The sequence below is a fragment of the Hemitrygon akajei genome, chromosome 6 (assembly GCF_048418815.1).
Source record: "Hemitrygon akajei chromosome 6, sHemAka1.3, whole genome shotgun sequence".
In the NCBI taxonomy this organism is placed as follows: domain Eukaryota; kingdom Metazoa; phylum Chordata; class Chondrichthyes; order Myliobatiformes; family Dasyatidae; genus Hemitrygon; species Hemitrygon akajei.
Window position 1 is genome coordinate 13,852,925 of NC_133129.1, and position 16,190 is coordinate 13,869,114.

General features: G+C 42.7%; 1 protein-coding gene across 3 annotated transcripts in view; it reads right to left on the bottom strand.

Moving 5' to 3' along the window:
• nop14 (NOP14 nucleolar protein homolog (yeast)) overlaps positions 1-16,190 on the bottom strand; it is a 76,453-nt gene that overhangs the window by 2,890 nt on the left and 57,373 nt on the right. For all 3 annotated transcript variants that reach the window (XM_073047932.1, XM_073047931.1, XM_073047930.1), the window contains exons 14-18: positions 11,614-11,767; positions 9,361-9,520; positions 7,839-7,986; positions 6,589-6,707; positions 4,716-4,871 (exon numbers count right to left, since the gene is read on the bottom strand). In XM_073047932.1, the coding sequence (XP_072904033.1) occupies positions 4,716-4,871; positions 6,589-6,707; positions 7,839-7,986; positions 9,361-9,520; positions 11,614-11,767 (737 nt within the window). The remainder of the gene's footprint in view (positions 1-4,715; positions 4,872-6,588; positions 6,708-7,838; positions 7,987-9,360; positions 9,521-11,613; positions 11,768-16,190) is intronic.

Consider the following 16,190-nt stretch of genomic DNA (forward strand, 5'->3'; position numbering starts at 1 on the left):
GCCACATATGTAAAATTTCCATTGGCAAGGAAGTTAGTAAGATTAAGTTATAAGAATCAGAATCAGGTTTAATATCACTGACATATGTGGTGGAATATGTTGTTTCATGGCAGCAGGTCATAAAATTGCTCTTTGTTACAAGACACAAGTTGTAATAAACTTGCAATTGACTTCCTAGGAACTGTAAAAGTTAGAGGTAATAGATTTCAAGTATAGAAAAGGAGACTTTAGATGGCAGAAGGAACATCAGAGGGGTGAGGCGAGAGATGAACGGCAGCAGGACAAGTAGTTTGTGCCAGTGACCTGGGTTCAGTTCCACTGCTGCCTACAAGGAGGTTGTATGCTCTATCCATGACTGCGTGGATTTCCTCCTGGTGCCCCGTTTCCTCCCACATTCTAAAGACATCCAGGTTCGAGTGAGTGAGTTGTGGGCACGCTACGTTGGCACCAGAATCGTGGCGACACTTGCCGGCTGCCCTCAGCACCTCCTTGGATTGTGTTAGTCATTGACACAGGTGATGCATTTCAACGTTCATGTGAGAAATAAAGCTAATCCTTAATCACTCTTTAAAACTAGACTCTTGGAGGCGTTAACAACAACAGCAGAATCATTATCAACAATTAAAATCAAACCAGTTTTAATTGCTGATAATCCTCTTTTGTCACAATGAGGCCAAACACGGTTTGGAGGAAGAGAAAAATCCTCATATTCCACCCTACTCCAACATGATGGTGGGAACACTGATTACTCTGGTTTCTGGAAACTACTCGCTCTCTTCCCTGCTCTGCCCTCCCCCTTTTAGCTTTCCCTCTTTCTGGTGCCCCCCTCCCCCATTCTTGTGACTTGCTAATCACTTCCCTCTGGTTCCCCCCTCTCCAGTTATTCCACAGCCCACCGTCATCTCCTATCAGATTCCTTCTTCTCAGCGCTTTACTTCTTGTACGTCTCACCTCCTCCTCCCCCCCTCAACTGCCAGCTTGAACTCCTCCCCCTCCCCCTTCCTTTCCAATCCCGATGGAGGGTCTCTGCTCAAAACACTGACTGTTCATTTCCCTTCACAGATGCTGCTTGTCTTGCTGAATTCCTCCAGAATTTTGTGCGTGCTGCTCGAGATTTCAGGATCTGCAGAATCCACTGGATCTGCAAACTGGAATTGATTCATTATTGTCACATGTACAGACATACAATGAAGAACATGCTATATATTAGTACACCGAGACAGTAAAAAGGAAAACATAATGCTGAATATGGGTCAGATGCTGAAAATCTGGAACAGTGCATGCACGCACACACACATTCACAAAATGCTGGAGGAACTCGGCAGGTCATACAGCATTTATGCAGGAAAATAGTCAACACAGCAGTCCTAGACCGTTCACCAGGAAAGGGGCAGATTATCTCTTAGTCTCATCTCATGAGATGATGAATCAGATCACAGGAAGGAGACAGGACAGTTTAGTAACATAGCATCATGACAATAAGCCTTTTCTCATTCTCAGCAGAACAAAAGAGCTGGTTATTGACTTCAGGAAAGTGGTGCACATCATCTCGTCTGAGTCCCTAGCTTCAACTTCCTATGAGTGAACAATACAACAGCTTGTCCTAGTCCAAACATGTTGCAACCACGCTCAAGAAAGCCCTCCAGTGCCTCCACCTCACCGATTTTATTGACGCACCACAGAAAGCATCCTAGCCAGTTGCACCACGGCTTGGTACGGCATCCGATCTGCCCGCGACTGCAAGAAACCGCGGGAGTTGTGAACACAGCTCAGCATGTCACAGAAACTATCCTCCCCTCTGTGGACTTTGCCCACACTTCTCACTGCCTCAGTAAAGGAAAAAAAGCACCCACCCTGTCATTCTCTCTTCTCCCCTCCTCCCATCAGGCAGAAGATACAAAAGCCTTGGAGCACGTACCACCAGGGTCAAGGCCAGTTTGCACCGCACCACGCCCTGAATGCCTGTAATGCACTTTCTCTGTAGTGGTGACACTGTTATTGTTTTTCCAGTTGTACTACAGTAGAGAAGCAATGCCATTACAGCGCATAAATATAGACGGCATTGGAATTGAGCTTGGAGCTTGATATCTGTAAGGAGTTTGTACATCCCTCCCTGTGAACGCCTGGGTTTTCTCTCACAGTCCAAAGATGTACCGGTCAGTAGGTTAATTGGTGATTGTAAATTGTCCAGCGATTAGGTTAGGATTAAATAGGTAGATGTTGGGCAGTGCAGCTCAGTAAGTTGGAAGGGTCTGTCCTGCATCTTTACATAAATAAATGCAATGTACAGTTGTGAGGAAATTATAAGACCATAAGACATAGGAGCAGAATTAGGCCATTCAGCCCATCAAGTGCTCCACCATTCCATCATGGCTGATTCCGGATTCCACTCAACCCCATACACCTGTCTTCTCACCATATCCTTTGATGCCCTGACCAATCAGGAAACTATCCACTTACACCTTAAATATGCTCATAGACTTGGACTCCACAGCTGTCTGTGGCAGAGCATTATACAGATTCACTACTCTCTGACTAAAAAAAAATCCTCCTTACCTCTATACTAGAGGGTTGTCCCTTAATTCTGAGGCTGTGCCCTCTTGTTCTGGATACCCCTCCATCAGAGGAAACACCCTCTCCACATCCACCCTATCTAGTCCATTCAACGTTTGGTAGGTTTCAAAGAGATACCCCGCATTCTTCTAAATTCCATTGAGTACAGTCCCAAAGTTGCCAAACACTCCTCATATATTAACCCCTTCATTCCCAGAATCATCCTTTTGAACTTCCTCTGGACTCTCTCCAGTGATAACACATCCTTTCTGAGGTACGGAGCCCAAAACTGTTGGCAATATTCCAAGTGCAGCCTGATCAGTGTCTAAAACAGCCTCAGCATTATCTCCTTGCTTTTATATTCTAATCCCCCTGAAATAAATGCTAATAGTGCATTTGCTTTCTTTACCACAGACTCAAACTCTAAATTAACCTTCTGGGAGTCCTCCACAAGGACTCCTAAGTCACTCTGCACCTCTGATGTTTGTACTTTCTCCCCATTTAGATAATAGCCCACACTACTGTTCTTTTTACCAAAATGCATTATCGTACATTTCCCAACACTGTATTCCACCTGCCACTCCTTTGCCCATTCTTCCGATTTGTCTAAGTCTTGCTGCAATCGCATTACCTACCCCTCAGCACTACCTACCCCTCCACCCATCTTCATATCATCTGCAAACTTTGCCACAAAGCTATCAATTCCATTATCCAAATCATTAACAATGTGAAAAATATTGACCCAATACTGACCCCTGAGGAACACCACTAGTCACCAGCAGACAACTAGAAAAGGCCCCCTTTATTCCTACTCACTGCTTCCTGCCTGTCAGCCATTCCTCTATCCATGCCAGTATCTTTCCTGTAACACCATAGGATTTTACCTTGTTAAGCAGCCTCATGTGTGGCACCTTGTCAAATGCCTTTTGAAAATCCAAGTAAATGACATCCTCTGCCTCTCCTTTGTCCATCCTGCTTGTTACTTCCTCGAAGAATTCTAACAGATTTGCCAGGCAAGATTTCCCTTTACAGAAACCATGCTGACTTTGACTAATTTTATCATTAGTCTCCAAGTACCTCAAAACCTCATCCTTAATAATAGACTCCAACACTTTCCCAACCACTAGGGTTAGGCTAACTAATCTATAATTTCTTTTCTTTTGCCTTCCTCCCCTATTATCTCTTCAGCAATCTCTCACTGGACTCTGGGGTGCAGTCCATCTGATCCAGGTGACTTATCCACCTTAAGATCTTTCAGTTTGCCTGGCACTTTTTCCTTTGTAATAGCAATGGCACTCACTCCTGCTCCGACACTCATGGACCTCTGTCACATTGCTAGTGTCTTCCACAGTGTAGAAAGATGCAAAGTACCTATTAAGTTCATCTGCCATTTCTTTGTCCCCCATTACTACCTCACCAGCATCATTGTCCAGTGGTCCAATATCAACTCTCACCTCCCTTTTACTCTTTATATTGAAAAAACTTTTGGTATCCTGCTTTATATTCTTGGTTAGTCTGCCCTTATATTTCATCTGTTCCCTTCTTATAGCTTTTTTAGTTGCCTTTTGTTGGATTTTAAAAGCTTTCCAATCATCCAACTTCCCACTCACTTTTGCTACCTTATATGCCCTTCCCTTGGCTTTTATGCAGTCTTTCACTGCCCTTGTCTGCCACGGTTGCCGACCCCTGCCATTTGAGAACTTCTTCCTCTGTGGGACATATCTATTCTACGTCTTGTGAATTACTCCCAGAAACTTCAGCCATCTCTGCTCTGCCGTCATCCCCGACAGTATCCTCCTCCAATCCACCTGGGCAAGCTCCTCTCTCATGCCTCTGTCATTCCCTTTATTCCATTGCAATACTGATGCATGTGAGTTTTGCTTCTCCCTCTCAAATCCCTAATAAGATCTGGGTTATTACACAACATAGATTTATATGCACGGTACACAAAACGAAGTTCTTCACTGTGCCTTGAAACCTGTGACAGTATTAAACCAACTAATAAAGGCTCTTCTTCTAATGAGGTGAACCGAATTGTAAATCAAAAAGCACATAACTGGCTGAGAGAAACTTTGAGGCAAGACAAGGTTGTGGAAGACCCCACTGAAAAACAGAGGACCTTCCTCTGTTCCGAGTGTACAGCAATGTTGCAGAATCCTTACCTTTGCATTATATCGGAAAGCTTCTGCCTGGCCAGAAACTGTGTGTCCTTGCGGATTTCCCGGATGGCTCCTTTGAATTCCCGCTTGTGCTTGTGGATGAGTCTCATCCGCTCCCTCTCTTGCTGGGTGCTGCCTCGCTTTCTCCCGTAGTCCGTGCTGGAATCAAAGGGTTTATAGTCTGTTATAATCCTAAACATCCAAATAGAGCTCCTAACCTTTTTAATATTGTGGGCCCCTACCATTAACCGAGAGCTCACAAATGAACTCTCAAGATCCCCAAACCAGGTAGCTCTCTCACAATAGGCCTCAACTAGCGTTGGATAACCTAAGGTTATTAGGCCCTTTCCTACAACTTCAATGCACAGAAACAGAGGAGGCTGCAGAGAGTAGTGGACTCAGCCAAATTCGTCATGGGCACATCTCTCCCCACCATGGATAGTATCTACAGGAGGCCCTGCCTCAAGAAGGTGACATCCATCATCAAAGATGCCCACCATCCCAGCCACATCATCTTCTTGTAGCTACCGTCAAGCAGGAGGTAAGTAAGTCTGAAGTCCCACACCAGCAGGTTCAAGAATAGCTACTTCCCTTCAACCATTCAGTTCTTGAACTAACCAGCACAACTCTAATCACTACAGTTTAGCAAGACAGTTACCATTTTGCACTAAAATGGACTTTGTGTTTTATTTGAGCAACACACACGAAGTGGTGAAGGGACCCAACAAGTCAAACAGCATCGATGGAGGGGAATAAATAATAAATACCTTGGGCTGAGATCCTTTGCTGGCAACAGCAACTATTTATTTTCTTCCATAGAAGCTGCCTGACTTAATGAGTGCTTCAAGTGTGTTCCAGCACCTGTAGAACCTCTGTGGTTCTCTTTTGTTCTAATTCTTTCCAGTAAAAACTGTGTACATTTTATGTTTAATTGCCTGTTTTTCTTGTGAATGCTGCTTACCTGACACTCTGTGCCTGTGATGAGGCTGCAAGTAAGGTTTTCATCTCACCTGTGCATATGACAGCAACCTCGTCTTTGACTTTACATTTCAAATTACTCATGCACTTTCCCTCCATGATCAGGGGTTCCCAATCTTTTTTTATGCCATGGACAACCTCCATTAATCGTGGAGTCCGTGGACCCCAGGTTGGGAACCCCTGCTCACGAAGTTTCTATTTCAAAAGAAATTTGGAATTGAAATTCATTTGGGGAACTCAGCTCTATTGTCTGTTCATTGCTTCACAGCTCCTTTGAAAGCACTAAATGTTGTTCCAAAGGCTGCAAATGTATACAAATAAAAATGCAAGGTGCCCAGACAGGGCCAGTTAAAATGACCCATTTCCACTGCAGGGAAGTCAGAACCAGGGGGCACAGATTTACGTTGATTGGTAATCAAATTGGCGGAGATTTGAGTAAAACACATTTTACCCAACAGAGCAAAAGGGTTCCAGAACGCACTGTATTAAGGGGTGGGGGAGGCAGACATCATACCCTTTAAAAATATACCTGCTGATTACAGTGAAGGATGTAGTCTATTGTATCAGATCGTTGTGAGAATGTGGCAAGCTCGCGAGTTTCATCTCGGCAGGCCTGGTTTGTCGCTCCCTTACAACCAGTTTCCCAGCATATATAGTTAACAACATTATTCAATAAAAATATTTAACCATGCTACTCCACTGCAGTTCTTGCTCCGCAGATAGGAAAAAGGATTAACACAAAGTCTATTTTTTGTCAGCACTGTAACCATGCTGAATACTTTGATAACTCTGTGAATAGTTCAGTTTTACCCAGAAGCTGAATTGTGTTGCGGTCTTCAATACAGCTGTAATTCAGCCACTGCTCTTCGCAACACAACGCGTGACCCTGCATACTTACACTTCAACTATTTTAGGTGTGAAGAATCTTAAGGGGACAGGCTTCTTCTTTTCGAACGTGAGTGGCTGATAGCAGGATGGCCTGTCTCTTATTTCCCTCAGGACCTCATGATACAGTTCCTGCAGATTCAGAATAAAACTGGTTTCAACAAATTTCACTCACATGGTTTAACACAGTAAAATATCCTCAGTTGTTCCACAAGATCAAAGTCAGACAAAATCTAACAAACCACATGAGAACATCGAGAGATGCCTGCAAGCAGCACGTTAGAGTAACACTTCACAGTGCCAGTGATCAGAAGATTGGGGTTCAATTCCCCAGCTGTCTGAAAGGAGTTTGTGCGTTCTCCCCATGACTGCATGGGTTCCCTCCGGGTGCTCCGGTTTCCTCCCACATTCCCAAGACATATGGATTAGGGTTAGTGAGTTACGGGCGTGCTATGCTTGCACCAGAAGCATGGCAACACTAAGGGGCTGCCCCCAGCACATCACAAACGATTCATTTTACTCTGTTCCAACGTACATGTGACAAATAAAAGGCAATCTCTCTCTGTAAAAAATTATCACTACTGGGGTTCAAGGTATGTCCAAACATCTGGAGAGAAGGAGCAAGTTGCAGAGCTTTGGGCTCAGGGAACTGGAGGAGCAGTGCCCAGTGACCTGGTAATGAAAACAGAAGGTAAAGTGTTTAGAAATGGAGATTGCAGTTCTGATTGCATTGTAGGAAGAGCGCAGAGGCTTTGAAGAGGGTGGATGCTGTCTGGATTAGAGGGCATGTGCTATAACGGGAGGTTGAAGAAACTTGGGTTGTTTTCTCTGGAGCGGCAGAAGCTGAGGGGAGCTCTGACTCAGGTTTGTAAGATTATGAAATAGACACACAGTATCTCATCTGCCCCAGCCCCAGGTGTTGAAATGTCTAATACCACAAGCAATGCATTTAAGGTGAAAGAGGGCAATTTTAAAGGAGATGTAAGGGGTAAGTTTGTTTAAAAAAAACAGAGGGTAGAGGGTGCCTGGAATATGTTGCCAGGGGTGGTGGTGGAGGCAGATACATTAGGGAGATTTAAGAGACTCTTAGAAAGGCACATGGATAAAAGAAAAATGGAGGGTTATGGGAGAGGGGATTGACCTTAAAATAGTTTAAAAGGTCATATACTGCGCAGGACAGTTCCGTGTTAAATGTAATATAATAGTGTACAATCAACAACTTGGGCAGTAGGCACTTAGAGAGAAACTGAAACAGGCCCTTACCTGGAGCTGAGCTGGGTAATCGTTCATGGGCAGGTGGGAGGTGAGAAGCTTTTCCAGCGGTTGAATTATCTCCTGAAAAGCCGGTAGTGTCCTGTACAAGGAGCAGCACTTCTTGCATAGATTGAAGCACATGGCCACACAGGTGAACCTTTAGCCGGAGGATCAGAAGATCAGATTCGGGAGGAGATACAAATGATGTAGAGTGTTGAACCACCGTTCTAACCCCATTGCATTTGCTGTTCTGTACCGAGACACGATCTGCTTTGGATTTCTTGCAGCGTTTCTACAAAGGCTGTGTACACTGAGTGTTTCTCCCAGCTCGGGAGACCATAAATAACTTACAATAGTGACATCTACAAAGTTTAGCTTCATGGTATGCTACCACGTGCATTGAAACATACAGTGAAATGCATTATTGTGTCAACAACCTACAAAGCCTGAGGATGTGCTGGGGCAGCCTGCAAATGTTGCCACACTTCCAATGCCAACACAGTATGCCCACATCTACTGCTTACTGATCCAGACTACCAAAGTTGGCACTTCAATAACAGCCATTCAGACAGGGACAACCTTAGTAACCAGTACCTACACTTTGCAACTCAAAGCAGATATCTCAAGGGGGATCTCATTGAAACCTACCAAATATTGAAAGGCCTAGATAGAGTGGATGTACAAAGGATGGTTCCTGTGGTGTGGGAGTCTAGGACCAGAGGGTCAAACTCAGAATACAAGGACATTCCTTTAGAAACAGAGATGAGCAGGAATCCCTTTAGCAGAGGATGGTGAATCTGTGGAATTCATTGCTACAGACAGCTGTGGATGTCAAGTCATTGGGTGGATAGGTCTTCATTATAAGTGTGGCAAAGGTTATGGGGAGAAGGCAGGAGAGTGAAATTAAGAAGGATGCCATTAATAACAGGCATCCGTTAGTCTCGTGAGACCATGGATTTGCACCTTGGAAGGCTTCCAGGGCACAGGCCTAGGCAGGGTTGTATGGGAGACCTGCAAGCCTTCCCCTCTCCAAGCCACCAATGTTGTCCAAGGGAAGGGCATTAGGACCCAAGCAGCTTGGCACCGGTGTCGTCGCAGAGCAATGTGGTGTTAAGTGCCTCGCTCAAGGACACAACACGCTGCCTCAGCTGAGGCTTGAACCAGTGACCAGTGACCTTCAGACCACTAGATCGATGCCTTATCCACTAGGCCACACGCCAACTCAAATGAGCCATTATGGAACAGCAATGCAGACTCGATGGACCGAATGGCCTAATTCTGCTTCTGTATCTCCTGGTCTGAAAGGTTACAATATGTCACACCTGCACTCTTCTTTAGCCTCTGTAAAATTGCCCACTCAAGCATTCATTCAGCTCCTTTTTAAAAGCTGCGACTGAGCCTGCCTCGGCCAACACAAAGTTTTCAAACAAGAACTCCCTGGCTCTCCAACCATTTCCAACAAACGTGTCCGGGGACCTTCCTGCCACTCAGCCAAAAGCAAATGGGCAACTTCACGCAGGCTGCCACTCACCTGAAGTGTGCCGCTTGCAATTCATCGTGTGGTCTCACCCCGTGCATCCAGCTCATCGGTAATGGCTTCATTTCCCACGATTCAGCAGCCTTTTTATCCTTCTGCACCAACAGATCAGAGGATTTTCCAACGGCTTTGAAAGGCGGGATCACTGTGTATTCTGCAACAGACATACAAAAACCAAAATTGATTAGATTTTGTTTATTTGGCATATATACATTGAAACAAACAGTGAAATGTGTCATATGACCAATGACCAACAATATGCTGGGGTAACCCGCTCCCATCAAGGAAGACATGTAGTATTCACACCAGGACCACCAGACTCAAAAACTGTTACTTTCCCCAAGCAGCAATGCTCATCACCACCTCCACCCACTAACCCACCCCTCCACACCCCCAGCCACCACTACTTTATCACTTCCTGTCAGTCACCCTTATGTACAGATACTCCTGTGCCTAGTGTCACTTTATGAATCTATGTATATAGGCTATCTGATGTATTTATACTTATTGTGTTTCTTTTTAATATTGTGTGCTTTATTTTAACTGCACTTGTTTTAGCCCTGGATCAGATCTGGAGTAACAACCATTTTGTTCTCCTTTACACTTGTGTAATGGAAATGACATTAAATACAAACAATCTTAAAATCTTGAAGTGTCGTCACACTTCCAGCACCAAAACTTACTAACCCTAAGCTGTATGTCTTTGGAGTGTGGGTGGAAACTGGAGCATCCGGAGGAATCACACAGTCACGAGGAAAACGTTCCAGCTCCTCACAGACAGCGGTGGGCATTGAACTCGGATCACTGGTGCTGTAAAGCGTTACTCTAACCATAGTGCCACAGAAAACTACCACACACAAACATGAGAGGCATGGATAGGGTGAACGCAGATAATCTCCCCCCCAAGGTTGATATATCAGGAACTAGAGGGCCCAAATTTCAGGAGAGAGGGGAAAGATTGAATAGGAACTCAAAAGGCCTGTAATTGTGCCGTTCTGTTCTAGGTATGGTAAATCTTTCTCCTCATCTTTCACCTGAGCACGCTGCAGCTTGCGGGACCCTATACCAAACTCTTCAACTTTCCAGAACTTAATCTTTCTTTCTATTTCTGGACTGGGCATTTTTGCCTATATACCCAGAAATCTAAAATGAGCTATTTCAGTATTTCTGGTTACAACAAGAGTACTAATTATAAGAAGAGAAAGGGACAGCATAAAGTGAGACTTTACATCGACAGCGATCTAGTGTACAATTGCCACTGCTTCTGTAAAGCTTGTACATTTACTCTGTGACCGTGTGGGTTTCCTCCGAGTGCTCCAGTTTCCTTCCACATTCCAAAGATGTACAGCCCAGTAACTTCTGGGCATGTTATACTGGTGCTGGAAGCACGGCGACATTTGGAGCTGCCCCCAGACATCCACGGACTGTGTTGGTCATCGACACAAATGAGACTATATATTTTGATGTACCATACATGTGATAATTAGAGCTAATCTCGTTGTAATTAGGGACAGGCGGTTAAATAGTTGCTCAGCCTGTGAAGCCTACGTCCCTGGAATGAATATTAAAATAAATGTTTTGCCGCTGGTTTGGGGCAATATGTAAATATCCTCACTACAGGATGCGTACACATGGCGTGGTGAGATAGTTACCAAGTGTTTTTGAATGAAGAGTTTTTAACCTGAAAAGGTACTGTCTGATTTGCTGAATTTCCTGATTTTATTTTAGTTTCTTTCCTTGAACTTGGAATGTTGTGTTCCGTTCAGGTCGCATCATAATAGGAAGGATGTGGAATGCTTATGAAAGGGTGCAGGGGAGATTTACCAGGATGCTGCCTGGATAAGGGAGCATGTCTTAGAGGATAGGTTGAGTGAGCTCGGGCTTTCCTCTTTGGAGCAAAGGAACTTGAGAGGTAACAATATTGGTGACCCAGGGCAGAAATGGCTAATATGGGGTGGGATAATTTTAAAGTGATCGCTACAGGAGAATGTCAGAGGTAGCTTTTTTTTAATATACAGAAGAGTGGTAGATATGTGGAACGTGCTGCCAGAGGTGGTGGAAGAGTCAGATACAAAAGGGACATTTAGGAGACTCTTGGAAAGGCAATGGATGAAAGAAAAATGCAGTGCTATCTGGGAGGGCAGGGTTAGATTGATGTTACAGTAGGTTAAACGAGAGGCACAACGTCACGGACCGAATGGCCTGTACTGTTCTTATGTTTTATGCTTTTATTTTTCTTTAACTCACCCAGGTTGTCTTTACTTGGAACGGCCAGGTGGAGAATTCCTAGAAGGAAGCTGATCACCTCAGGAATAAATCTCTTTGAGAAGGAAACAAAGTCCAGGAAGAGACAACACACGAATAGTCCAGCAGCCACTTCCCGCAGCGAGGTGACCGAACACTGGGGCACAGAGAAATAATTATTTACAACTTGACAAGTTCAAGGACAGCTTTGAAGTTACAGATGCACCAATATCCACTTACCCCACAAGCAAAAGTATCAAGTGGGGTTAAAAGCAACAAGTGAGCATGGAAAATGGGAAATCTGGGTCAGCAAGGTAGAGTAGCAGTTAGAGTAACACTATTACAGTGCTAGCAACCCAGGTTCAATACCCCCACTGTCTGTAAGGACCTTGTGCATTCTCTCTGTGACCACATGGGTTCTCTCCACATTCTAAAGACACAGTAGGTTAATTGTCTATCTGGGCAGTGTGGGCTTGTTACCGTCTCTATCTCAAAACAAATAAAAAGAGATACAGGGGAAAATGTTTTCTACCTTGCTGGTGTAAAGATAATATGACATAACTAAAATCAATATCATTCAAACGTAAAAAGAACATCAATAAGCTGAAAATGGTGCAGAAAAGATTCAGGAGGATGATACTGGGACTGAAGAGCCTGATTTATAAGGAGTGGTCAGATAGCTTGGGACATCTTCTCCCTGGAGCCCAAGGTCGAGGGGTGACCTTAGGGAGGTAAACAAAATCATGACGAGCCAAGTCCTTTGCCCAGGGCAGCAGAATCTAAAACTATAGGGCATAGGTGGCAGGTTGGAGAAACATCTCCAGCAAAGGAAGAGTTTTCTCCACTAGCCTGCAGGTCATCTTTGGGCAAGGTGCAGCCCCTGGATTAGGGTCACGTGAAGCCATAGGGGCAGGTGATGGATGATCATACAAGCAGCTGGTGCATATCACAAGTCCTGGTTATGTGACCACTGACTCCAAGGTGACAATCTCTGAAGACTATGGATAATAGCTGGGGTCACCTGTCTTGTAAAGACACTGCCCAGAAGAAGGCAATGGCAAACCACTTCTGTAGAAAAATATATCCAGGAAAAATCACGGTCACGGAAAGACACGGCACATAATGAACAAATGATAGGTTTAAGATGAGTGGGGAAAGATTTAAAGGAACATGAGAGGACAGATTTTCACATGGGTGCATGGAATGAGCTGGCAGAGGAAATTAAAAAGCAGGTATAACTACAATGCTTAAACGACATTGGGAGAGGTACATGGTCAGTAAAGACTCAGTGGAATACGAGGCAAATGGGATGAGATTGGATAGACATCTCAGTCAGTATGGATGAGATGGGATGAAGAGCCTGTTTGCATGATGTACAGCTCTATGATAATCCTCAATGGAACATGACGGTAAACACTGAGATGTTCCCACTCATGGCAGAAACTTAAAGGAGGGGACGCAGTTTCAAGATAAGGTGGAGGAGGTACGGTCAATTAAAACCAAGGTATTCAGAAATTTCTCCTTGCAGAGGGCAATGAATTTCTAGAATTCACTACTCCTGAGAGTTGTCGAAGTTAGATCATTATAAGTATTTAAAGTGGAGGTCAATAGCAGGGGACAGAGGGCTATTGGGATGGGGCCCCAGAGAAGGAGTTGAAATGTTGTGGTAGATCATCCATTATCATATTGAATTCTGGGATAGGCTTAAGGGGCTGAGTGGCCTACTCTTGTTCTTATTTTGTGCTAATCTACATGCCTGCACTTTCCCACTGCCTCAAAGGCACATTTACTTATTGAGATACAGCAATGAACAGGTCCTTTGAGCCAGGCCACCAGCATCTTCTGATTTAACCCCAGCCGAATCATGGGACAATTTACAATGACCAACTCACCTGGGGAGGAAATCAGAGAATCCAGAGAAAACCTCCACATTCTGCAGGGAGAACGTACAGATTCCCTACAGATGATGTTGGAATTGAACTCTTAACTCCGACACCCCGAGCTGTAATAGCGTCGCACTGTTACGCTACCATGACACCCCACAATACTTCTCAATTACTTACTAATTCTTGTACTGAGTCGGTTTCTAATACCATTTGAGGCAATGTATTCTAGATAACTGACTATTCCAAAAATATACTTAACAAACCAACTACCCACAATCTTGTCTGTAAAAGATGTCAGTGGATTGTTAAGACAGGGAATGTATAGAGAACTAGCAGGCTCTGGAATAATCCCAAAAATTGCTATAAGTGCATTAGGTTGAACATCCACATCTATAACTTTAGATAATATTCCAAACACATCCCTCCAAAAATTGTTTAAACTTACACATGACCAAAACATATGAGTTACCAGAGTAGCCACTTCTGCGTTACATCTGTCACAAATAGCGCTTATATTAGGAAAAATGTGCGACAATTTATCTTTGGACATATGGGCCCTGTGTACTATCTTAAACTGAATTAAGATATGGAGTGCGCAGATAGATGAATTATGGACTGAATAATAAATTTTACTCCATTGATTGTCTGTAAGTGAATGGTGAAGTTCTACTTCCCAGATGTGTTGAACCCTATCGTTAGGCGACATGCGAGCATTCATTAACTGTTTATAAGTGATAGCTTTTAATCGTTTTTGAAAAGGTTTAAGCTGAAAAATAACATAAGCCAAATTTGAAGAGCAGGCCAAGGGGTAATTCGGTAAAAAATCACGTAAAAAATTCCTAACCTGTAAGTATCTGAAAAAATGTGTATTAGAGATATCATATTTATCCATTAACTGTGAAAAAGACATTAAACAGTCTTGTAAAAACAAATCTAAAAAAGTTTTTATTCCCTTAATTTTCCATGTTAAAAAAGCCTTATCCAAAGTTGATGGTTTAAAAAAGAAATTAGAATAAATATTACTCGAAAGTAGAAAATCATTTAATTCAAAAAGTCTGTGAAACTGAAACCAAATTTTTAAAGTACCGGTATGTTTAACAGGGTTAAGAGCTTGTCTACCTATTCTGGAGAGCGAAAACGGAAGGGGAGCTCCTAATGAAGAAGCTAACGAAAACCCCATTACTGAATTTTCCTCCAACTGTAACCATGAAGGCGATCTTGGTCGTCTATATCATAAATCCAAAAAGCAATTTTTGGGATTATTCCAGAGGAAGCAAGCAAAGTGTCTGCTTCCGCTCAACATGTGATAGCTTTTTCAACTTTACTGGCTAGGAGAGCTATTTTGCTACACTGGAAAGAATCTAACCCACCTACTGTTTTTTATTGGCTCTCCTCCATTATGTCATGTCTAAGCTTGGAGAAAATTAGAAGCCGGACATTTGATACATCCTTTAATTTTGAACAAGTCTGGCGACCCTTTATTCAATATTTTCATATGATCTAATTTATTTATTTTTCTTTATTCTCTTTCGGGGAAAATCCTTATCCATGAAGGTTCGGAGATGACTGGAAGGATGTTTTTTTCTCTCCCTTTTTAAAATTTTTTATCCTCAATTGAACTGCCCAATCTTTCTTTTTGTTTTTTTTTCTTTCTCTTTTTTTTATTTCAGTTTAGTTAGTGGGGTATTTTTTATCAAATAAAATTTCTAATCTTTTTTTATGATTGCTATGAGTTGTAGTTTTTTTTACCATTGTATATATAACAGCGTAATATTTTACCTATTTGATTTTAACATTATATACTTTCTGTTTTTTATTATTGCTGTTTATATATCTTTTATATTATGGGTTTGCTAAACTCCTCCTCTGATTTGTAGACTCTTTATTTGAAAATCAATAAAAAGATTGAAAAATGAAATGAGAACTAGCAGGCTGAATATCATCATTCCAAATGTGGTCAATACATTTTTATCTCATTAAAGTCTTGCTTCATTCAAAGATACACTGAAGAAATTAGCTAAGGAGCGGCTCTGAAACTCTGTTAACCAGGTCAGCTGGAATTGTTCATATAGCAGAGAAATGAAGCCATTTTATGGCACAATTAATAGCAATGGAATTCACTTCTGGAGACAAAGTTAAATGTAGTCATGTTAAGCCTTTGGTCTGTTTTCAGACAATGCTACAGAAGTTTTGACCATTTTATAAAGGATACTCATAAGGATATGGTAAACCAATGATTTACAAAAATACTGGGTTGTGACCATAATACTGGGTTTATAACTATGAGCAAAAGGAATATAGTTGCAGTTTTATTTTTCTAGATAAGAGATAGTTGAGAAGGAATGTGACAGAAATCTTCAAAGGAGTCTAACCAACAGGAAAGACAGATGGGCATCTTGCAATCCGTCCATTCAGACAGACACTAGTAAGACAAATGTTTCATTTGGACTGTTGGAATTTAGGAGGACCAACACCTCCATCTATTAACACACACACACACCACCCCCTCCATCACTACACACACACCTCACCTAACGTCACTTTATGTATACACAATCACTCACTTGCACATCCGTATATTGTAGGATTGCATATATGTGTTCTTTATGCTTTTGTTTTTTAAGCTGTATCGGATCTGGTTTGCCTTTTACGGTACTGTCAACTCTCTACGTACAGAATAAATGTGGGATTTCT